Source organism: Ornithorhynchus anatinus, chromosome 15 (genome assembly GCF_004115215.2).
Source record: "Ornithorhynchus anatinus isolate Pmale09 chromosome 15, mOrnAna1.pri.v4, whole genome shotgun sequence".
NCBI classification, from domain to species: Eukaryota; Metazoa; Chordata; class Mammalia; order Monotremata; family Ornithorhynchidae; genus Ornithorhynchus; species Ornithorhynchus anatinus.
In genome coordinates, this window is record NC_041742.1 from 19,181,762 (window position 1) to 19,207,226 (window position 25,465).

At 42.5% G+C, this 25,465-nt stretch overlaps 1 protein-coding gene across 2 annotated transcripts in view; it reads left to right on the top strand.

The window, feature by feature from the left end:
• STS (steroid sulfatase) overlaps positions 1–25,465 on the top strand; it is a 110,709-nt gene that overhangs the window by 55,413 nt on the left and 29,831 nt on the right. For both annotated transcript variants that reach the window (XM_029079784.1, XM_029079787.1), the window contains 3 exons: positions 4,923–5,059; positions 22,108–22,245; positions 24,934–25,093. In XM_029079784.1, coding sequence (XP_028935617.1) covers positions 4,923–5,059; positions 22,108–22,245; positions 24,934–25,093 — 435 coding nt within the window. The remainder of the gene's footprint in view (positions 1–4,922; positions 5,060–22,107; positions 22,246–24,933; positions 25,094–25,465) is intronic.

Sequence of the window (25,465 nt, forward strand, 5' to 3'; positions counted from 1 at the left end):
GGGCCTGGGTTCTAATCTCGGCCCCACCACTTGTCTGCAGTGTGATCTTGGACGAGTCATGTCAGTTCTCTATGCCTTAGTTACCTTGTCTGAAAAATGTGGATTGAGATTGTGATCCTCATGTGGGACAGGGACTCTGTCCAATGTGATAAGCCTTTATTACAGTGCTTAGCACAGTGCATGGCACATAGTATGTGCTTATCAGATATTAAAAAAAAAAGGACCCAGGTCCTTATACCTCCATGGTGTGTCCTTTTCCTCTAGGCCACACGGACCTCATGTATGGGTCTCAGATTTAGGAGACGTGGGTTTTATTTCCAGCCTAGAATCCTTATGGGTGACTTTGGATAAATCACACAATCTCTCTGGATGAGACTCTTTTTCCTCGTATGATAAATAAAGATAAGATACTCGCTCTACCCACCTCTTAGATTGTAAGCCCCATGCGTGGTGGGAACGGTGACCTTAACGCCTTAAGGCAGTGTGTGGCAACAAACAAGCACTTCATCAATATGAGAATTATTATTTTTAAATGATACTATATACTAACAGTTTTAAAATGCAACAGATACTATTGGTTGAGCACTATGAGCAGAGTAATGTGGTAAAAGGTTTAGGAGTAGGCGTGACACAGTTTTAATAAAGATGGTCCTTGGCTTACAATCTAACAGGTTTCCTTAAAATGGTTGTACACTGAGGTGTATTGGTATACTGCCTTATAGAATAACTAAATCTGAACATACAACTGAACTTTCCTAATTTCATTCATTCATTCAATAGTATTTATTGAGCGCTTACTATGTGCAGAGCACTGTACTAAGCGCTTGGAATGAACAAGTCGGCAACAGATAGAGACAGTCCCTGCCGTTTGACGGGCTTACAGTCTGATCGGGGGAGACAGGCAGACAAGAACAATGGCAATGAATAGAGTCAAGGGGAAGAACATCTCGTAAAAACAATGGCAACTAAATAGAATCAAGGCGATGTACATTTCATTAACAAAATAAATAGGGTAATGAAAATATATACAGTTGGGCAGACGAGTACAGTGCTGAGGGGATGGGAAGGGAGAGGGGGAGGAGCAGAGGGAGATGGGGGGAAAAGAGGGTTAAGCTGCGGAGAGGTGAAGGGGGGGCGGTAGAGGGAGTAGAGGGAGAAGGGGAGCTCAGTCTGGGAAGGCCTCTTGGAGGAGGTGAGTTTTAAGTAGGGTTTTGAAGAGGGGAAGAGAATCAGTTTGGCGGAGGTGAGGAGGGAGAGCATTCCGGGACCGCGGGAGGACGTGGCCCGGGGGTCGACGGCGGGATAGGCGAGACCGGGGGACGGTGAGGAGGTGGCCGGCGGAGGAGCGGAGCATGCGGGGTGGGCGGTAGAAAGAGAGAAGGGAGGAGAGGTAGGAAGGGGCAAGGTGATGGAGAGCCTTAAAGCCTAGAGTGAGGAGCGTTTGCTTGGAGCAGAGGTTGATAGTCAACCACTGGAGGTGTTTAAGAAGGGGAGTGACATGCCCAGAGTGTTTCCGCAGGAAGATGAGCCGGACAGCGGAGTGAAGAATAGACTGGAGTGGGGTGAGAAAGGAGGAAGGGAGATCAGAGAGAAGGCTGACACAGTAGTCTAGCCGGGATATAACGAGAGCCCCTAGCAGTAAGGTAGCCTTTTGGGTGGAGAGGAAGGGGCGGATCTTGGCGATATTGTAAAGGTGAAACCGGCAGGTCTCGGTAACGGATAGGATGTGTGGGGTGAACGAGAGAGACATGACACCGAGATTGCAGGCCTGAGAGACGGGAAGGATGGTCTTGCCATCCACGGTGATAGGGAAGTCTGGGAGAGGACCGGGCTTGAGAGGGAAGATGAGGAGCTCAGTCTTGCTCATGTTGAGTTTTAGGTGGCGGGCCGACATCCAGGTGGAGACATCCCGGAGGCGGGAGGAGATGCGAGCCTGAAGGGAGGGGGAGAGGACAGGGGCAGAGATGTAGATCTGCGTGTCATCTGCGCAGAGATGGTAGTCAAAGCCGTGAGAGCAAATGAGTTCACCACTACACGCTGCTTTCATGCTCATGTATATTTGGCATAATATGTGCCCAATCACCCATCAAATATGTGAGGATCCTGCTCGCTAGCCAGTAGAACAATTATATTAATGACATTTGTTTTTGGTTATTTTTGAAGCAGTTAGTATTTGCCAGGCACTGTACTAAGAGCTGGGGTAGGTATGAGCTAATCAGGTTGGATACAGTCGGTGTCCCACATGGGGCTCACAGACTTAATCCCCATTTTACAGATGAGGTAACTGAGGCCCAGAGAAGTTAAGTGACTTTCCCAAAGTCACACAGCAAAGTGACAGAGCTGGGGTTAAAACCCAGGTCTTTCTGACTCCCAGGCCCGACCTCTAGCCCCTGGGCCGTGCTGCTTCTCATTTGTTAAAGTGCTTATCATGAAGCAACCACCGTGCTCATCTCTAGGCTTGAAACAACCCAGTAAAATGACAAATTTCCTTTTCCACTCCCGACTTCCAGTCTAAGCAAAAGCAGTTCACACTCACTCCCTCTCTCACTCACTCCCTTTCTCTCCAAAGGGAGACTATCACCTGCTGCCTTCTCTGAACTCATCAACACTCCTGGCAGACAGACAAAAGCAATAAACCGGCAGTTCTATCACTTTCTGCTTCATCTGAATCATTTTGCGTACTGAATACAATGGGAACGTTTTCTAAAGGGAAAAGGTCAAAATCAGGAAGTCTGACCAGAGATCTCACTACTGAATATGGGATTCTAGTCATCCTCAGACGCTTTTAAAGTGGATTTTTGTACCGATCGGCTCCTCCCACCATCCCAGCCTGGGATTGCCGTTTAGTGAAGGCTGGGAGTTGCCTTTGAGAATTTTAACGGATGAAATGGAAGTCGAAAGGAAGCCAGAATTGAGTCATTCCCCACTGTGTGCTAGACAGTAGCGATCAATTGTCAAAGGAGTTGTTTACTGAAGTGCTACTGCTAATAGAAAGGGAGTTAAACTTTTCTCCTCTAATCTCCCTCCCACCCACTAGCTGATATGCAGTTCCATTTTCAAGGTCGGCCAGAAGTAGTAAGTTCCGGAGCACCTCAGCGAGGTTGGGCGTGAGATAAATGGCCCCTTCTGATCTTTCAAAGGCTCTTAATAGGTGAGAAACCTCTCCACCTGAGAGCAAACTGTCAATCACAGCTGCAGAGTAACGTGCAGTGAACGATTTATGTCCATCTAATCTGCCTCTTACAGATCAGTGATTAGAGAGCTATTCATGAGTGGCAAATCTCTGAATCATGACACTTATGTCGGGTAGGCTTCTCTGAGTGCACCACATTTCTTTGCTTTAAAGGAAAACTAATCGTTTGGCCTCGATTGTTTTTCTCTCTCTGCTGTGTCACAGCCTCGGGATGTGTGGGTATGTGTGAATCCTTTGTGTGTGTGGGGAGAAGTAGGGGGTTGGGCTGGGGGGAGAAGGGGATGGTGGGCAGGAGAGAAGTAATGGAAAAAGCACAGACCTGGGAGTCACAGGACCTGCTATTTAATCCCCACTCTGTTATCTTCTCCTGTGTGACCTTGGGTAAGTCATTTAACTTCTCTGTTAACTCATCTGCAAAATGGGGGTTCAATATTTGTTCTCTGTTTTATAGATGAGGTAACAGAGGCCCAGAGAAGCAAAGTGACTTGCCCAAGGTCACACAGCAGACAGGTGGTGGAGTCAGGATTAGAACCCCTGACCCTCTGAGTCCTAGGCTCGTGCTGTATCCACTGTGGCATGCTGCTTCGCAGTATACTAAATGCTTGGGAGAGTACAAAACGACAGAGATGGTAGACGCATTCCTTGCCCATAACAAGCTTACAGCCTAGGTGGGGAGACAGACATTCATATAAATAAATAATTGATAGATACGGACCAGTAATAGATATAGATCAGAGACCATTATCTGGTTTTCCGTTTTTGATGGACTGAGTGGTACAAAATGGATAACCATTTCTAGGGCTCTTAGCGGGTTATAATCTTTGAAAATGATAAAAAAAATTTCGATGGACCTGGAAATGAAACAATGTGCCTAGGGAATGGATACATCCTTTATTTAGTAAGTACTTGAGCATTCACAGTGGCAACACAGTGTATTAGTCACTAAGAGGGCGATTATTTCATGCTTTATGGGAGGCAGCTTAAGTCATCTTTGAGGTGGGAAGATTGAAGGCCAGGTTCTGAGTTCCTGTTTCAGTTGAATTATTAACTTGTCTATAGGAGGTAAGCAGTCACTTGACCTCTCAGTTCCCTTAGCTGTTAAATGAGTGTAGTCCTAATGCACTAGTTTGGGGTTATCAAGCCCTTTGTGAACATAAAATGCTACCCAGGTAATTAACAGTGGCAATTGGCTGAATGAGAAATGTAGGTTGCCAGAACACTAAAGCAATATGATTCACAGCCCACTCAAAGATTTACCTTTTCTTATTGTTATTTCTTTTGCAATATTTGGAGGAAATCTGCTTGGTGGAGAGTTTTTTGGGGTTGTTTTTTTTGAGACAAACAAAAGCTGAAGAAGTACTTGGTTTCAGGAATTGATATGCAGAAGTACCATAGTAATGACACTTTTGGAGAATTTCCAGTGTTCAGGGTACTGAACCAAGTAATGTGGAGAAACACATCAGGCATATTCTCTGATGGGCAGGGATCTCTGTTATATTGTAGTAATAATAATAATTGTGGTATTTATTAAGCACTTACTATGTGCTAGGCACTGTGCTAGGCACCATTCTAAGCTCTAACCCTGAAATAATTGAGAATTTCCAATCCTCAAACTGCCCTTAAGGCTCCCTCTTAAGAATTTCAACGTCACCCAAGGCAGATGCACCACCTATGGGAGCAAAGTACGTAAATTTTTCTAATTCCATTTCCTTTTGTTTTTCTATTTTAGGAATACCGAGACACCTTTCCTCCTTTTTTTGTCCTACCTTCACGTCCACACAGCACTCTTTGCCTCAGAGGAATTTGCAGGCAAGAGTAAACATGGCTTGTATGGGGATGCCGTGGAGGAAATGGATTGGAGTGTAGGTATGGTACCTAATAACTCTTTTGAGAAGTAATTTGAAAGAAGGTTAAGTGTTGCTTTTATGTCCACGAGAAGTCCAGGATGCTTGCCAATTCAGGTCTGAGCAGAAGCGACTCTGAGGAAGGTAGCCGCTTATACTGCCAATTGCTTAAACAGCTGGAATCCCTCAGAACGTGAAGTTTTGAGCTAATAGGTACATCACCCAATGGAAGTTTGGGTCAGTTAAAAGTTGTGATTCAGGGCGCCCGGGGATTGAAATAAAACAGATGAATAGAAAAATAATTGTGGTATTTGTTAAGCACTGACTACGTACCAGTCGTTCATTCATTCAATCATATTTATTGAGCTCTTCCTGTGTGCAGAGCACTGTACTAAGCGCTTGGAAAGTACAATTCGGCAACAAATAGAGGCAATCCCTACCCAACTGTGGGGTGGATACAAGAAAATTGGGTTGGACACAGTCCATGTCCCACTTGGGGCTCACAGTATCAATCCCCATTTTACAGATGAGGTAACTGAGGTCCAGAGAAGTGAAGCGGCTTGCCCAAGGTCACACAACAGACATTCGGCAGAGTCAGGATTAGAACCCATGACCTTCCGACTCTCAGCCCCTTGCTCTGTCCATTACACCGTGCTGTTTCTCTGTGGAGCCAGACCAATAATATTTTGTTACTCGCAGTGGTTCTGTTTTGTTAAAACAGTGTTTGGAACAGTGCTTGATAGATCATGAGCTCTTAAATACCATCATTATTAAAATAGGAACCATGCTGCTATTAACAGGATTCATTTCCTATCCATGAAACTAGCATATTGAGAGGCCACTGGGTCCTACTCAAGACTTGGCAGTATTCGGAGCAGTGAGCTACACGTGCTTTCTCAGTTTCACTTTAGTTCTGGGACACCTGACACGAGTGTCTCCTTCTAGAGAGAATATGCTGCGGAAACATTTCAAAGTTTCTTGTGCGACACAGATTGAAGAATAGCAACACTTAACACTATTGAGTCACCTTTCCCCAATTTGCTCCCTACACTTCTTTCTGTGCCAGGTCTAGGTGTAAAGAAAGCCAGTAACAAGATGATTTCCTTCTGCTGAACATGGAAAGTTATTAAGAAGCAGATCCGCTTAGTTGTGCTTCTAAAACAGAGTCATCAGCGCAGAATAACTTTGTATTGATAGTCCAAACCTTTCAATGAGTTGGAAGGATTTCCCATCGGGTAAGAAATATATTTTGAGCCAAGCTTCCATAGTCTTTGCTGACTCCTAGTGTATGAAGTGTATGATGGGATTGTGACCATAATAACTGTGGTATTTCTTTAGGTGCTTTTGTGCCGAGCACTGTGTTAAGCCCTGGGATAGATATAATGCAGTCAAATAAGGCACAGTTCCTTTCCTACATAGGAATCACTTTCTTGGAGGAAGGGAGAACAGACATTCAATCCCTAGTTTGCAGATTAGGAAAGACTTGAAAAGTCAAGGCAAATGGCAAAGTCGGGATTGGATACATTGATACGAACTGCAATTCCCTCAGTAGAGCAGGGCTATACAATGACAATGGCTATAAGGTCAGATGGGTTTCTTCAGCTCTATTTCAACCAACCCTGCCTTCATGGCACGTGATGGATATCGACGAAATCCCTTTACTGGTTGTCAGAGCCCAGGCCTAGATACGTAAAAGCAAACTCAGACAGAAGTGCACACTCATGTCTTCAAATCTGTAATTCTAATTTATATAATTTGCTAGATTGCAAATGTCTAGGGACTGCTCTTCTAGCTCTATTTTACTCTCTCAAATACTTAGTACGGTGCTCTTCACCTTATAGTAATAATTGCAGTATCTGTTAAGACTTCCTTTCTGCCAAATACTATGCCAAGAGCTGGGGGAAATGTAGCTGGTCCTCTAGACTGTAAACTCGTCGTGGCAAGGGAATGTGTAGGTTTATTGTCGCATCGTCCTCTCCCAACCATTTAGTACAGTGCTATGCACAATAAATATGGTTGAATGGTTAAATGCAATCAGCTACAGTCACCATGGCATATGGGTACCACAGTTACTTTCCTGCTGATTAGAGCAGTACATAGGAGAGTTCAGGTCTACCAGCAATAGTTTCTGCCACTCTCTCATTTCTCCTCTTATCCTCCACCAAGATCCCTCTTTCTTCTCTTTAGTGTTTACCCCTCACTAACATACATACACTATTTATCAATCCTTTAATTGTCCATTAGCCAGGCTAACCCCATTAATCTTTCCTTATCACCCCCGAACCTTCATATCTCTAATGGCTTTTGCAGTTCTATAAAATGTATTTGATTTCGTGGTCTGAAGGGTATAAAACAGCATCTCTGGCAAAGATCTCCCTGAGGACTTCGGAAGGCCATGGATCGATAGATTGATTGAGGGCTCCCGGCATTTTGAGCTATTGCATTATACTACATAGAAGGCCAGAACTGGCTTTTGGTCAGGTGCTTGAGCCACATGTACAAAGGCTCAGCGAAGAGAACAGTTGTCAGGAGTAGTTACTTTTCCCTTTTCAGGGAATTTTTGTGGGAGCAGAAGTCCTGCTTTACAGAAGAACTGATTATACTCTATAATAATGATAATAATAATAATAATAATGAGGTAGATACAACCTCAGTGAATATACCAAGTGCCATAACCAATACCATAATTATTATGAGTTAATTAGGTTGGACACAGCCCTGTCCTGCATGCAGCTCACAGAAGAGGTAACTGAGGCACAGAGAAGTTAAGTGACTTGCCCAACATCACACAGCGGACAAGTGACAGAGCCAGGATTAGAACCCTGGACCCTCTGACTCCCAGTCCCATGCTTTATCCACTAGGCCATACTGAGTCCCTCTACTGCTTCCCTTCTACTCTATGAGGATGTACAATGCGTGTTGGACATTTGCAGTCGATCAGTGCTATTCATTGAGTGCTTACAGAAGCACTGTGGTCTAGAAGACCTGGGTTCTAATTCTGTATCTGCCACTTGTCTGCTGTGCGACCTTGGACAAGTCACCTTGCTTCTCTCTGCCTCAGTTACCCCATCTGTATAAATGGGGATTGAATCCCACTCCCGACTAGATTAAATCCCATCCCCTATTAGATTCTGAGCCCCATGTGGGAAAGAAATTGTGTCTAACCTGCTTAACTGGTATGTACCCCAGGGCTAAGAACAATGCCTAGAACATAGTAAGTGCTTAGCAAGTAGTACTGTAATTAAATTATTCACTATTTACAGGGTGCAGGGCACGGTATTAAGAGAAGCACTTGGGAGATTACAACAAAGTAAGATAAACCCAGTACCTGCCCACAAGGAGTTCAGTCTAGCGAGCAATCCTCAATTTCCTGGGCTGGATGTTCTTCTTTTAGTCTGAAATGTATTTTCATGACAGTTTTCCCCACTAGATTTGTAAGCTCCTTGAAGGCAGGTATTATGCCTACCAGATCTATTGAATTGTACCCTCCAAGCGCTCAGCACAGTGCTCTGTACACAATAAGCACTCCAATACCATTGACTGATGTTGTCGTGGTAAGTCATTTTCTCATCGGTGCCAAGACCTGACTGTTGGCAGGAAATTAGCCTTCCTAGGTTCCCGCTACTTTCTCAAACCCTTCATCATCATCTTCTCTGATCCCGCCTTGGATGTCCCAGGTAACAGGAGCTTTAAAGGGGAACGTAAGATCTGGATAAGTGTTTCCAGAGGGAGATAGTAGCACAATCCATCCATCAGCGATATTTAATAAGCTGTTACTATGTGCAGGACATGGCAATGAATGCTTAGGAGAGAACAACAGAAGTATGAATTAGGGTCTGTGCCCTCTAGGAGTTTACAAGCTAATGGGAGAGATGGGGGACAAATTACAAAGAGGGGAAGCAGTGGGGAGAGCAAAGATAGGGAGAGCTGAATAGATGGCTAAAAAAGCGTACAGAGATGGATATTTAATAAGTGGTAGGGATGATTCTGCTGTCCAGATCATTTTCTAAAATACTGTTCTGGGCATGTCTCCCCAAGTCCTCAGAAACCTCCAGTAGTTGCCAATCCTTCTTAGCATCATGGGTTCTAATCCCAGCTCCGCCATTTGCCGGCTGTGTGACCTTGGGCGAGTTACTTCACTTCTCTGGGCCTCAGTTACCTCATCTGTAAAGTGGGGGGATTGAGACCATGAGCCCCACGTGGGACAGGGACTGTGTCCACCTGGATTTGCTTCTATCCATCCTGGCACTTAGTACGGTGCCTGGTACAAGCTAAGCATTCAAGAAGTACCATTATTATTATTATTATTATTGTTCTCAAGCGGAAACTATTTACCATGGGCTTTAAAGCACAGTATACTCCACTCTCAGTAAATGCCATAGATGATGATAATGAGCTTTGGGGGTTAGAGAGGCGATTTTTCTAAGAGAAGCCTTCACTGAGGGACGATTTTTGATATTTTCCTTAAAGGGAGATTTACACTCAGTTAACAGGAGACGAGGTTATTACCTGTCCAGTGTACAATGTCATTTTAGCATAAAAGTACGATAGAATTTAGGCTGTAAACTCCCTCTAGAATGTAAACTCATTATGTGCAGGGAATGTGTCTGCTAATTCTGGTGTATTGAACTCTCCCAAGTGCTTAGTATAGTGCTCTGCACATAGTACATGCTCAAGAAGTACCACTGATTGATTGGTTGACTAGCAATGTATCTCCACACTGGGTAGGTTTAATCTTAGGGGAATTATGATGAAGCTAAAATCCCCAATTCTCCAACTTGTTAAGAAGAGCCTCTAATTATAAAGCACTTGACAGGTGGGGAGTGGAGAAAATAACTAACTGGTCTGTAAGTTATCCCACATCAAGCTCGTATGCGTAAGAAATATTTTTAAAATGTGCAATCCTAACTCTTTTCTTTCTTTGGAAATGGAATGACATTTCAGGGGTTGGGGGAGCAGGGAGGAAGAAGAGGAATTTAGTTATCCTGCGCTCTTTCTTAGAACGATCACCGACACGGTCTATTATATGGAATTTGCATGCAATCACCATTTATTTAGAGAGCCACTCTATTAATAGAAACACATGAAGGAATCATAAATCAGCCCTTGTTCAGGATTAGACTAGCAAATTCTGAATATCACAAGAAGAAATTTTATGTGGCGAACAATAAGGGCGAAAGGGTAAAATATATCTCCAGCCCTTGAAACCTGACACAATAAAAGAACCTGTAAAAATAGCATATGCCTAATGTGGGCTGGGAGCAAATGTCTATATATGGAATTTTCCAGGCAGAAATTTGGCCTCTGATGTCAGGGAAACCAGGAGTAGGAGAAAGTCAATATTTGAGACTATGGCTCTTGGGTTTATTGTTTTGAAAATGGCACTACTGATAGTGAAATTTTGATCTTTGTGTTTTGATCGGGGAAGATAAGGCAGACCAACCACAGTGGTTTCTTCCATGTAGTGTGTATGTAAAGATGATACCTTTCTGGATGACTGAGTTTATTTGCAATGACTGGTGCCATTTTCACTTCTCTTTCAAAGTACCGCAGTCTTCCTCAAGCCTCCTTTCTGAGGCGATCATCCCATATGGGTTATCCTCAGTCACACCTCCTCCAAGAGGCCATCCCCAATTAAGTCTCTTTTATGGTATTTTTTAAGTGCTTACTACGTATCAGGCACTGATCTGAGTGCATCACCCCAACGAGGTGACTTTTATAAATCAGTTGCCTGATGTTTTTGAATTGTTTCTTGCAACCACATTGCCCCTTGGAATCGAGGAATTAGAATAGTCACTAGCTCTCCACTTAGCTTTCCCTTCATTTAAAAACACAGGAAAAACCCTGTGAAAGTTCATGTTGTTTTCTGAAGGAAATCAAAAAAAATCCAAAGAGATTATATTGGAACATGTATCCATCAAACAGTCAGTGGTGTTTATTGAGCACTTAACTATGTGCAGAGCAGTGCTCTAAGCGCTCGGGAGAGCACAACACAGCAGAATTAGTGACACGTTCCCTGCCCATAATTAACTTACAGTCTAGAGGGGGAGGACTTTTAAAGAAAGTTCTTCTGAATACATTTTAACATTTCACCCATCCATCCCACTAATGAACTTAGACTTCGCATAATCCCATCTGACTCAGGGCTATGCTCTTGTATTTCAATTTCCTCTCTTTACTACAAAGACCAATTTTTAGGCACAAAAGAATTTTAGAGGAGGCACTTACTGGGTTATTTATGTGTACGATTGATTGCCGCGCACACAGTAAGCGCTCAATAAATACGATCGATTGATTGAATGCTTTGTGTGGCGACAGGTTGTGACAATATCACAATAAATCTTTCCCCCTTTAAAGCCCAAAAATCTTATTTTCATTTGATCCCCATCCTGTAATTTTTTTCCTTCAAACAAAAATACTTCTAGAGGGCATAAGAAGTCTTGAGTTTCTAAGGAGTCTAATATGCATTCCTCTTCAATGCAAAAATCATATCTTTTTATTATGTACAGACTCAACTGAACCAGAAAATTAAAATGCAACAAGAGCTGTATTGTCTGTGGGAATGCTGCTAACAATAATCAACAAATTTTCATTTAGTTAAAAATATTGATTTGGCAGGTGTAACACTGATTGGCATCCAGAGTTATGTGAGTTTTGACATTTTTCAACTGCCTAAAATTAAGCCTGCTATCAATAACATTCACACATACTGGTATTGCTCTCCTTTTAGAATACCATGGAAAGTGTATATTTTTTGTCCATGTATTGAAATTTCAATGACTATATAAAGCCTTTTTTTATGGTATCGTTAAGGACTAACTATGTGCCAGGCACTCTGCTAAGTGCTGGGGTAGATGCAACCTAATCAGGTTGGACACGGTCCACGTCCCACATGGGGCTCACAGGCTTCTTCCCCACCTTACAGATGAGGGAGCTGAGGCCCAGAGAAGTGAAGTGACTTGCCTGTGGTCACCCAGCTGGGATTGGAACCCAGGTCTTTCTGATTCCCAGACCCATTATCTACCCACTAGGCTACCCTGCTTTTCAAGCCTTAAGTCTTAAGGAAGGATGCCTTCCATCTGTTAAAACTCATCCTGGAGGAAAGTAAAAACTTTAGAAAAAACTTTATAAATTACATGACTCGGAGGTGTTTAAGCATTTCAAGATAGACTTGCTTTGCTAAGTCTAGGCTGTTGTATCTTACTGACAAGTTTTATCAGTAAAAACCAACTTATGAATGTATTTATGCATCTGACATTTGGAATATAAATATACCTTCTGTAGAAAATGAAGAATTCAAAGAAAATAAGGATTCTGCTACACTCGGTTGCTTCGAAAATTGGCTTTGGAAAACAATATTCTTTCTTGTGCGAAACTTGACATTGACATGATTTTTTCTTTTGTTTTGAGTCATGGTGCAATTAAACGGTGAAAATGTCAGTTCCACTGAACATGGATTACACTGCCTTTGTCAGGGACAGTTTCTCCTTTGGGGAAGGGATTTTACCTCTCCCCGACTTGGCCATTCGCTTAGCGTTGTCTGGCTACCAAAAGGGGAATGAATGGAGGTGAGTCCACTGGCTTCTGGTTTTAGTAGTCTGTGGCTTACGTTCAGTCCGAGCGAAGGGACAGAAAGGTCATCAGGGACGTGGTAGTAAGAGTAGTGTGGGACTTGGTTAGACTGTAAATTCCTTGGGGGCGAGGACTGTGTTTACCAATTGTAAGCAGCAGTAGTCAGGTAGTGGATAGAGCCCGGGCCTGGGAGTCAGGTCATGGGTTTTTATCCCGGCTCCACCGCTTGTCTGCTGGGTGACCTTGGGCAAGTCACTTCACTTCTCAGGGCCTCAGTTTCCCTCATCTGTAAAGAGGGGATGAAGCCTGTGAGCCCCATGTGGGACATGGACCGTGTCCAACCTGATTAGGTTGCATCTACCCCAGCACTTAGCAGAGTGCCTGGCACATACCATAAAAAAAGGTTTTATATAGCCCGGATTAGAAGCCTTGTCATCTGATTTGCAGATGCATGCTCTTTCCTCTAGGCCACTCTGCTTACGAAGAATATCACTGAATGAGTCCACCAGGCAGAATCAGGACCTGGGATTAAGGAGAGGGGATTGGAGGGGATTGACTGTGTGTATTCCCAGCGGTGGCTTAAGGCTCTGATGGAATTTGGGGGCAGGGGGCTTGCAATGATTTTGGGAAGAAACAGAGCCTAATCTACTGCCTCTTGCTCCCCTTCTGTCTTTGTCTTTCTAGCACTCTCTCCACTTTTTCATTATGCCATTACCTAAGTGCTTAATATGTGACAAACGCTAGGGTTGTTACTAAGTTATACGATCGGACGGTTCCCGTCCCACATGAGCTCACGGTATATTTTATCCCCATTTTACAGAGGAAGAAACTGAGGCCCCGAGAGGTTAGGTGACTCGGCCAAGGCCACACAGGAGGTCAGTGGAAGCTTGGAAATCAACATGGCCAAGTGGAAAAAGCACACAAACTTGTATTTCAGCGGACCTGGGTTCTATTCCCCTCTGCCACTTGCCTGTCGTGTGACCTTGGGACAGTTACTTTATTTGTCTTTGCCTCAGTTTCCTCATCTATACAATGGGGATTTAGTGTCTGTATTCCCTCCCTTGGACTGAAAGCCCTATTTGACACAGGGATTGCCTGACTTGATTATATTGTTACTACCCCAGTGACAAGTTCAGTGCTTTGCAAGTAGTAAGAGCTTAATAGATTTATCATTGCTATTATTATTATCATCATCATCGTTATTATTATCCACATCTCCTGACTCCTGGTTCCCAGCCATACTGCTGCTTTGTTCCATAAGCTGCTTTCTTATCTTTGTCTAGACTTGCCCAGAAGTAGGAAAGAGAAGGGAAAAAAAACCACAATAGACATTTAGTGTCTTAGGCTTTTAGTTAAATATACATTTCCACTACAGCTGGAACTTGATCAAGAGCAAAGAAGTCCTTTATGACACTGTTTTGAGACAATAAAACTAGAATATCGTGTTAATATTCAAGGGGAAACACCAATGATATATTGTGCTCATCTAGTAGAGGAATGAGTGCTGAGGGTAATTCTAGATGTTACTTGAGATTCTATTTTCCTTTACTAGGAAGTACTCTTGATTGCCACTTGAAAAGCTAATGGATGAACTGCAGGGCCAGAGAAGAGAGAAGTGCTAGTGTATAGGAATTTTTGTTGAAGCTTTCTCAAAGACCTAACTCCATGGGTATGTTTTGGGAAATGTGCTCTCCAATTTAATATAACTGTCTTTCAATCATTAACCCATCTATTCTTCAGAAGGAAGTACTGTAGACCGTAATGCTTTTGGTATTCCAGAAGTTCTTCCTTGTTCAATGATTCTGAGTTGTTCTTCAAAACAAAACAAAACCAAAAACAAGTGCACTGGTTATTTTTACCTGTGTAAAGGTCACAACGTCAATTTGAAAAAAGAGAAAGCAGGAAGGAGAAACAAATCCAGACTGGTAAATCAGAGGGAATTCTCTCAGAGCTTACTTTTCCTTACCTTGCTATTTCTGTGTAAATTGAGGATGTTACTTCCGAGGCAGCACACCGTTTACCTCAGCAGAACAAGATGCCTAAGAGCATGATTCACACTTAGTATTCTTCTCTTCTTGGTATTAACAATTTTAGTGAGAAGCCAAAATTCACAGCTTTTCTTGCCAGCTGAGGAGTGTGGAACTAACTGCATTAGCCAACATGAAGTAAACATCTCTCTGCAGTCATGTGCAAAGTTGGAGGGCAAGCTTCAAGAGGGACCCAAGTGAAAGAATAGAGAAATATAAGTCGTCCTCCCTTATGGGTTCTGATTTTTCCTGTAGAGGAGGGTTTGAGTCTTTAATTGCTGAATATTTTTCATGGGTTGAAACATCCAGAAGTAAAAATATCCTTTAGAAAGACATTTTTAAGTAAGTATATATACTTAAAATTCTTAAGCAAATAGAGGAAAAAAACCTGGTGTTGCAAGTCGGAAGAAAACAGCTTATCAGTCACCACCATGCAGGCTCATTACCTTTGCCACTTTAAAAACAACAATAATTCAAGGGAGAAGGAAAGAAATGGTGAGATGGGTAATTTCTCACCCTTTCTAACCATCCAATCAATAATATTGCTGAATGCCTGCTGTGTGCAGAGTGCTGGGCTAAACACTTGGGAGACTCCCATAAAAGTAAAAGTCACGATCCCTGCTCTTGAAGTCCTTTACAGTCTTATAGGGGAGGCAGGTACAAAATCAGTCAGAAGGAAAAAGAGAATAGAAACATGAAGAAGTGGGTAAAAAATGTTTTAACTAGTAGATTTCATAAATCAACTTGGGCATAATGACTACAGGTGACTGACTGTTTAAATGCCAAGGTGATAGTTGGGAAGATTTTACCTGGAGATAAGAAAATTAGGAAAGGAGAGTCTCCTGGAGGAAGTGGTATTTCATAAAGTCTTTGAACATTAGGTGGTGCTGAATTTGAAGGGGGGAAGGAGTTCCAGACGTGAAAATGGGTGTGAGTAATGGGTTGAATAATAATTAATAATCATGGTATTTGTTAAGTGCTTAATATGTGCCAGGCACTGTACTAAGCACTGGGATGGACTGTAAGCTTATTGTGGACAGGGAATATCATTGTTTATTGTTGTATTCTACTTTCCCAAGCACTTAGTACCGTGCTGTGCACACAGTAAGTGCTCAAAAAGTAGGACTGAATCAATGAATGAGTGAATCCAAGTAAATTGGGTTGAACTCAGTCCCTGTCCCTTGTGGAGCTCACAGTCTCAATCCCCATTTTACAGATGAGGAAACTGTGACACAGGGTTGTGAAGTGACTCATCCAAGCCCACAAAGCAGACAAGTGGTGGAGCTGGGATTAGAACCCAGGTCCTTCTGACTCCCAGGCCTGTACTCTATCCACTACATCTTGCTGCTTTTCATGCTGCTTCTTGCTGAAGGAAGGAGAGGTGAAAGAAAGGGACAGTGATAGACATCTGTGAATCATGGTTGTCATCGAACGAATTCAAACACATGAACTATAGTTTTAACAAGCAGTATGGCCTAGTGGCAAAAGCACGGGCTTGGGAGTCAGAGGTAGTGGATTCTATTTCCGCCTCTTTCATTTGTCTGCTGTGTGACCTCGGGCAAGTCACTTAACTTCTCTGAGCCTCAGTTACCTCATCTGTAAAATGGAGATTGAGACTGTGAGCTCCACGTAGGACAACCTAATCACCTTGTATCTACCCCAGCGTTTAGAACAGTGCTTGGCACATAGTGAGTGCTTAACAAATACCATTAATATAATTATTATTGTTAATAATAATAATAATAAACAGTTTCCAGGGTACTTGACTTGCCATGAGATTGAGCCACTGAAATATGTTTTACAGCTTAAATCGCCTTCCGCAGCTGACTGTTTATCTCAAAAAGCATATTTTGTTCCAAAACTGAGAAGGGAAATTTCTGTTCTGTTTAGGTTATTATTAAACTCGAACCTGTAATTCTGTTGTGAGATGCCTGAGGACAGGGATTGTGTCTACCAACTCTCTTGTACTATTCCAAGCACTTCATACAGTGGTTTGCTTAAAATCTTGTCTCATGCTATCAAGTCGTTTCCGACCCGCTTCCCACCTTCAATCGTTCCGGTAGTGTGTCCATAGAGTTTTCTTGCTCAAAATTTGGAAGTGGTTTACCATTGCTGCCTTCCACGCAGTAAACTTGAGTCTCTGCCCTCGATTCTCTCCCCTGCCGCTGCTGCCCAGCATGGGTGAGTTTGGACTTGTAACAGATTGCCTGCCGCTCGCTAGCTACTGCCCACACTAGGAATGGAGTGGGTAGGCCTCTGCTTGACTCTCCCTCCCATAGCTGAGACTGGTAGAGTACCGGAAACTCTCTAGATGCGACCCTGAGAGGGGTTGCATAAAATAGGTGCCCAATAAATACCACTGATTGATTGTTTGAGAAAAGGGCACCCTTGTTTGGCCCTGTATTCTAGGACGTTCTCATGCTTCCTTTCCAAGCTGACTTAGTAAGGTGCCTGGCACATAGTAAGTGCTTAACAAATACCAAAAAAACCCACTGCAGCAAGAGAAAGTTGGTTGAGACACAGGAGGGATTTCTTCAATGTCTGGGTGATTAAACACAAGAGCAGTGGAAAGGTTAGGGACATAAATCATTGGAGAGCTCTGGACCCAATCTTGCATTTCTAAGACTGAGGTGTAGTTCACACAGAAATGGCGCTGTGAACAAAGTTGATTATTTCCAATATCCAATTCCAGTGGGCACAGCTTTCTCACCAAGTCTATTGCCAAAGTCTTGTGAGAGCAGACTCCACATTTTACCAGAATACATTTAAGTGAATTATGCTTAAAAATTATAGCCTGTGAAAGTTTCTGTTTCATCCAAATTTTTCAGCTACTCATAAAAAGAGTTTAGAGGTCTCTTTCAAGGAAATCTTCATGCCATTACTCCTAAAGACAAGGACAGGGACCCATCTGAAAAGAAATGTAACCTCCTGTCTACCTCGTATCTAGTATCTTATTTGAAGACCACCAGGCTTATGTTGCTCAATCAGTGGTATTTATTGAGCACTTACTCTGTGCATAGCACTGTCCTAAGCAGTTAGGAAAATACAATATAATAGAGTTGGTAGACGCAGGCCCTTCCCACATGGAAAGAATCACCAATCAAAGCTAGGATGGAAAGCCTTCTGTCTTTGGATTAGGAATTCAGGAACTTTAAAGCAGGAAATGCGTTGGGAATAAAGCTGGAATAAAATGTAAGGTTAGAATTAAGAAATAAAGGGCAGAATTGAGGCAGGAGGACGGTTGCTTAAAAAGACATTGCTGAGGAGAGATTATGGGGCAGACTTGCTTATATATCCTGTGTTGCTTTTGTCATTGTACAAAAGATTAGAATGTTTTGATAACTAAATTGTTGATAGAGAATGTTGTTGAAAGTAAGGGGGCCCCAGAAACCTTTACCAATATGCTGTCTCTCTTAGTTTCTAAATGGCACTTTCCAAGCGCTTAGGACAGTGCTCTGCACACAGTAAGTGCTCAATAAATAAATACGATTGAATGAATGAAAGGATAGGATGCTTTCTCTTCGTGTCTTCCATCTCTATAATTCCAATTTAGCACTTGATTTCCATAGACTCACTAGCCTGGAATGAGCCACAGCTAGAAACCTACTCCATTTCCTGGTTCATTATGTCCTTGCCTCTTATCTCTGTTGAACATCTACAAGGAAAGTAGCTAAGTAGTGTTTCCAACAAAAATAAAAGGTAAGGATTAGCGTGGTTACTGAGAGGGTGTGCCCATCAACAAATGAAGCAGCAGCCCAACCTTCCCGACACATAGTCATCTTGTGGTCCCTTGTTCCGATATGCCCTCCGGAAAACCTTACCTATTTAGATTTCTGTTACTTCAGGTGGCGACTCCTTAACCTGGTTCTAATTATATGATTTTAAAAGACATACAAGTGCACTTCATCTCAGGGGTTGCACTGGAGAAAGAGTAGTTGGAGGAGGGGGAGGAGGAGATAGCATCTAAATAGGGTTTATCAAATTTGCCACATCCACTACTAGACAATCACCCTAAGGGCTTGAAATGCTATTTGCCCTTCTAAGACTGCACAAACATACTCAAGCTGCTTTCATTTTAAGCAACAGTGCCACACAAACACAGTTAAATGCTAATGAAGTAGTAGAGCAATTAAAAATCATTAGGGATGGCTCTACTCTTGGCTGATGAAGTGAAAGATTGAAAACTCTTGTGCTATTTCTCTGTAGTATCTTATCCTTCTGAAGGGCATAATTCCAATTCTTGCACATAACTTCCTGAATCTAGATTTGGGCTGTTTCCATAGATCACTCTCCTGGCACTTCCTCTTTTCTGGGATTTCAGGACTGTACATTTGTTTGCCAAGCCACCTGCCATGAGGAAGAGCCGTGAAAATGATCTGTTTAACTTGAGCGAGCCCCCAAAAGCCAATTTTCTACTGCCCAAAGAGCAGTATTTAATAGCTAACTTACTAGGTTCTTCTGGATGAACCCAGGAAGGGACCACTCATCAGTCATATGAAGTTTTTTATGGTATTTGTTAAGCGCTTACTATGGTCAGGCACCGTACTGATTGCTGGGGTGGATAGATGCTAATCAGATTGGACACAGTCCATGTCCCACATAGGGCTCACAGTCTTTATCCTCATTTTGCAGATGAGGTAACTGAGGCCCAGAGAAGTGAAGTGACTTGCCCAAAGTTACACAGCAGACAAGTGGAGGAGCGGAATTAGAATCCAGGTCCTTCTGTCTCCCAAGCCCATACTCTATTCATTAGGCCACTCTGCTTGAGCAGCTAATTACTTGAGCAGTGGACCGTGCACTGTACTAAATCCTGGGGTGGTGTAATAGACAAAGTTCTTGTTCTCAAAGTGTTTGTGATTTTAATGGGCTAGGCAGGTAAAGAGAATGAGGAAGGGAAACAGTATAAACAATAATCAAAATATGGAAAGTAGAGTGTGTAAGTCAATTGCACATAAACCGCTTGGGAGAGCACAATATAACAGAATTAGTGGTCATGTTCCCTGCCCACAACGAGCTTACAGTTTAGAGGGGGATAATACCAGGGGATTTGATAGATGTGACTTGTACTGTTAATTCACCAAATTCAGTAATATGGAAAAGTAGAAAATGTTGAAGAGAGCCAATCAGATTTGAATTGACCTAGATTTCACATTTCTTGGTAATTCCTGATACTACTAATCATCAAACATCATCTTGATAAATATTTACAAGATCGACATGTTTCTGAATGTTATTAGGATTTATTTTTACTGTTTTATTGTCACAGTTCGGAATCAGTCAGTCAGGGTTGTGTACTGAGTGTTTACTTTGCTTCCTGTTAATGCCTAATGCCATAATCCCTGCCCTCAGGGAGTTTACAGTCTAGCAGTGAGGCTGCTTTGGAAAAGCTCTCAATGCAATTTGTTAACCAAGCCTAAATCGCTTCTTGCCGTAACTGAAATTCGGGTTTCCAGTGTGGAGAATTTGCAAGAAGGGCAGCTTTTTTCCACCCTTCCTAGCTTAGCCCATCACTGTTGCTTTCCTGGCTCATCTGCACCCTGGGCTTGCTCCACTGACTCCCAAAATCTCCATACCTCCCTCTAGTCTCATTCTTCTTTTTTTTTCTTCAACACAGTGAGCCTCACTGCTACTTCTGCTCTCCCGGCATCCCCATGCTTCTGCTGTCCCAGCTCCCCATGCTCCCTGACCCTGTTGGTAGTGGATCTGAAGCAGGGGCTTAGAGAGACAGTAGGTGTTGATGATGGCAGGGGAGGAGGGGAGGCCCTGACCTCATTTAGTAATTCGGGGCAGTGATATGTCATGGTGAGGGATTTGGGGCAGCGGCCACATGGCACTGCAGCTGTGGAGGGGGAATTAAATGTTACCAGAGTGGATTTGGAATGGAGCGGGTGGATCGGAGGTGGGCTTAGAGTGTGTGGAGAGTGACCAGGTAAGGTCAAAAGTCATGGAACCCTAGGGAGGGGCTGAAAGGGTGAGATTAGCACTGCATCTAGGTTGGAGCTGACCTAGCTTTACATAGCTTCAAAGGGAATAAACTGAGTATCAAGTTCTAAAGGTAGGAGAGAAGTGAAATTCACTCCTCTGACAGGAATTTTATCAAAACGTTATCTGCTTGGGTAAAACCCTGCTAGTGTTAGTTTAGTGCTTCAAGTGAGCTTTGTCCTGTGAATACCCAGGTCCCAAAGGAAATTTTATCTTTTCTTTATAAAAAGTCACCTTAACCCTACAAAGGCAGCCTGCATGAACCATCCTGTAATTATTTTGAGTGATAATCACTTCACAGAAATCTTCATTTGGGCTCCTTCATTTGCATCTATTCATTTTCATCTGATGCAAAGAACACATTGTCTCTACCTCCCTGGCACCTGTCTCTCCAATCCATCTTTCACTCTGTTGCCTGGATCTTTTTTCCCCACCAAAAAAAGTCCAGTTCCCATTTCCCCGCTCCTCAAAAATCTGCAATGAGGGCCAGCCATCTCTGCATCAAATAGAGTCTCTGCTCCAGCAAGCAAACTACCACACTGTACGTTGCTTTTGATTTTGTTTAACGGTATTTGTTAAGGACATACTATGTGCCAGACCCTATACGAAGCACTGGGGTATGGCATAGTGGATAGAGCACGGGCCTGAGTCAGAAGGTCATGGATTCTAATCCTGGCTCTGCCACTCCATCTGCTGGGTGACCTTGGGTAAGTCACTTCACTTCTCTGGACCTCAGTTACCTCACCTGTAAAACTGGGGATTGAGACTGTGAGCCCCACATGGGACAAAGGACTGCATCCAGCCCAATTTGCTTAGTACAATGCCTAGCACAAAGTAAGCGCTTAACAAATCCCATAATAAGAAGAATAAGAATAATAAAAGCTAGTCAGGTTGGACGCAATCTGTGTCCCACCTGGGACTCACAGTCTTGATGCCTATTTTACGGATGAGGTCACTGAGGCACAGAGAAGCTGAGACAAATGGCAGACAAGTGGCAGATCTGGGATTAGAACCCAAGTGCTTCTGCCTCCCAGGCCTGTGCTCTATCCACTAGGCAGTGCTGCTTCTGATTGAATGATTGATTGATTGATTGATTCTGTTTCTTTGCTTTTGGGCTCATCTCTTCGGTGGATTGCCAGGTACTATATATGCAAATGCTCTTTGGGGAAGATTAACTACCAAATTCATGATCCATATGTCTATAGACTGTGTTTGGATGAATTGCACTTAGCTGTGTACCATTTAAGCACTTGATATTTCCCCCCCACACCCCCCCACCTTCAACCCCACAGCACTTATGTACATATTTGTTATTTATCCTAATGTCCGTCTCCCCATCTAGAATGTAAACTCCTCGTGGGCAGGGAGCATGACGACCAACTCTGTTATATTGTGCTCTCCCAAGCACTTAGTACAGTGCTCTGCACAGCCAGCTCTCAATAAATACCATTGATTGAAATGTTTTATGTCTTCTCTTATTTACCTTTAGGAAAGATCTTAGATATTCTAGAGGAGAAGAAATTGGCAAATAAAACACTCGTGTACTTTACATCTGACCAGGGAGCACATATTGAAGAAGTGTCCAACAAGGGAGAAATCCATGGAGGAAGTAATGGAATTTATAAAGGTAAGAAGCCTGAGGAAATACAAATATGTGAATCATGGGAAATAATCTTGTTAGGTGGAAATTGTTTACTTTAACTAGAATTTTCAATGTAAAAATCAATTCCCAACAGCTTCATTATGAATACTGTAATTATTGAAAGTGACTGCCTTTACCAGTTCTACCAGTTTTTCTCCTGGCCCCGCTATTTCGCTGGATATCAAAGATAACTAATTAGAATTCAAGCTAATTGGAAAATTTCAATCGATCAGTCAATTGTATTTATTTAGAGCTTAGTGTGTGCAGAGCACTTTACTAAGCTCTTAGAAGAGAACAACATGAAAGAATTGGTAGATACATTGCCTGTCCAAAACAAGCTTACAGTCTAGCCTGATTTTTCTCAGTTTTTCCTTTGCATTTAAAGCGCTTAGTACTGTCCTTTGCAAACAGCAAATGCTCAATAAATGACATTGATTTGATTAACTGATTGAATGATTTGCAATTTTCCTGTTGGCAGGCTCAGATACTTCCACATTTTTTTTTTTTTAATATTGTGCATCACTGAGGCTGATTTTTCCAGGAGCCTTCTTGTATGTGATCTGTATAATCATGGCAGTTTGGTACAGGGCCCATTTGGAATGTACATACATTGAATGGCTGAGGATAAGTTATCTGGAGTGCACCAGAGACAGTGGGTTATTGTTTCCAAGGTGACCCAAGAAATATCCTAGCCTGAAGACTGAGCGAAGATTCTAGAAGGTTATAAAGATGACAGCATGACTTCATGACTCCAGTTTATCAATGAAAAATATAACGGGATAAATGTCAATTTTAAAGGCATCTATTCCAAATATTTCAAGTAGTAATTATACCACTTGATCCTCGAATCGGAAATGCACCTCTTTATTGAACAGTGTGCTTGGCTCTAAATCTGAAGCTCTCCAAAGTTCTTCATAACTTGAACTCCTTAATCTACCTTGTTCCACAGCCAATTCAGTTTCACTAATAAAAAGCAAGGGCTAATTAATGAAGTATCTAGGTCTAAATAGCTAAATGCAAAAGGAAAAAAAATCATTCCTTTTATTTATAGAAATTTGCCTTTCCTTTGTTTGGTTTTTGTTTTTGTTTTTAGCAAGTTGAAGGGCTCTCTCAGACATTTAATGACCAAATCCAAGTGGATCTGGCATTTATGGAAGTTTACTTCATTAAAAATAATAATAATAATAATAATGCTTAGTGGAAAGAGCCCAGGCTTGGGAGTCAGATGTCATGGGTTTGAATCCTGGCTCTGCCACTTGGTAGCTGTGTGACTGTGGGCAAGTCACTTTACTTCTCTGTGCCTCAGTGACCTCATCTGTAAAATGGGGATTAAAAACTGTGAGCCCCACGCGGGACAACCTGAGCACCTTGTATCCCCCCCAGCGCTTAGAACAGTGCTTTGCACATAGTAAGCGCTTAACAAATACTACATTATCAATAATAATAATGTTTTATGGTTTTTTACATTTGTTAAGTGCTTACTATATGTCAAACACTGTTCTAAGCTCTGGGTTAGATAGAAGCGAATTACGTTGGACACGGTCCCTCTCCCACATGGAATGCACACTCTAAGTAAGAGGGAGAGCAAGAGAATTGAGGCACGGAAAGGTTAGGTATCTTGCCCGATGTCACATAGCAAGGAATGGTCCTCTGATTCCCAGGTCTGTGCTCTTTTCTTTCAGCCATGCTGCTTCTCTGGTATTTGATAAGCGTTTACTCTGAGCCAGGCATTGTACTAAGCACTGGGATAGACTCAAATCAGGTTGGACATGGTCCATGTCCCAAATGGAGCTCATAATCTTCATCCCCATTTTTCAGATGAGGTCACTGAGGCAACAGAGAAGTTAGGTGACTTAACCAAGGTCACCCAGCAGACGAGTGGCAGTATCAGGATTACCGGGTCCTTCTGTCTCCCAGGCCAATGCTCTATCTGCTCTATCCACTAGTCCACACTTCTACTCATTCTAGTATTTGTTAAGCAGTGGGGTAGAGATAAAACAATCAGATTAGACAGAGACCTTTTCCCTTGTTGAAATCACATTCTGCTTAAGAAAACTGTTAGCCCCAGGTGGGACCTCATTATCTTCTATCTACCCCAGTGCTTAGTACACCGCTTGGCATATAGTAAGTGCTTAACAAATACCATTATTATTATTGTTATTATTATTTACACTCTGGAGAACCTACTGAAGAGAATTGAAGAGCTGGTGATAGCTTACCAGACCCACCACATTCATAGAGCTTATAGTCTAAATTTGATTATTAGATACTCCAAAGAAAGGGAAGAGAAATACAGGAAGATGAGACTCATTTTGTTTTCCTTCATGACGTTTATAACTTTTCCTAATTTATATCTCTGTTGTTTATGGAGAAGTTATTGAAAATTAAATTCACCATGGCAAAGTAATTGGATCAATTCACCAGTCAGTGATATTTGTTGAGTACTGACTATGTGCAGAGCGTTCTACAAAGCAGTTGGGAGAGTACTATCCCAAGTAACAGCATACTAAGATTTTGTGTGTGTGTGTGTGTGTGTGTGTGTGTGTGTGTGTATCAGGATTGTGATGTGTCTTGTAGCAATGGAGTTTTCTAGTAGAAGGGTGAAAGTTGCAGAATGGAAAGCTGTTGACAATAGCACAACTCTCCCGTGATTTCTTCCTTTGCTTCTTTTAGGTGGAAAAGCTAACAATTGGGAAGGTGGTATTCGAGTCCCAGGCCTTCTTCGCTGGCCAGGAGTGGTAGAGGCTGGACTAGAAATTGGCGAACCGACCAGTAACATGGATATATTCCCTACCATTGTCAAACTGGCAGGGTCACCGTTACCTGATGACAGGTGCTGTATGCCATTTCAAGTGCACTTGATTATTTAACAAAATTTGCATGACTTTTTATTTTCTTAATTGGCAGCATGTTGCTGTAATGGCACTAGGCAGGCTCTTATGACTAGCTGTTTTTGTGGCAGAGCGATTTACTCGTGGGTTAAGCAACTCACTGCAGTTTCTTAACCTGGGAAGCAGCTTAGTCTCATGTAAAGGGCATGGGCTGGGAATCAGAGGGGATGGGTTCTAATATAGCTTCCACCATGTACCTGCTATGTGAACTTGGGTAAGTCACTTAACTTCTCTGTTCCTCACTTCCCTCATCAGCAGAATGTGAGGGAATGCATTTGATGTTATATTGTACTCTCCAAGTGCTCAGTACAGTG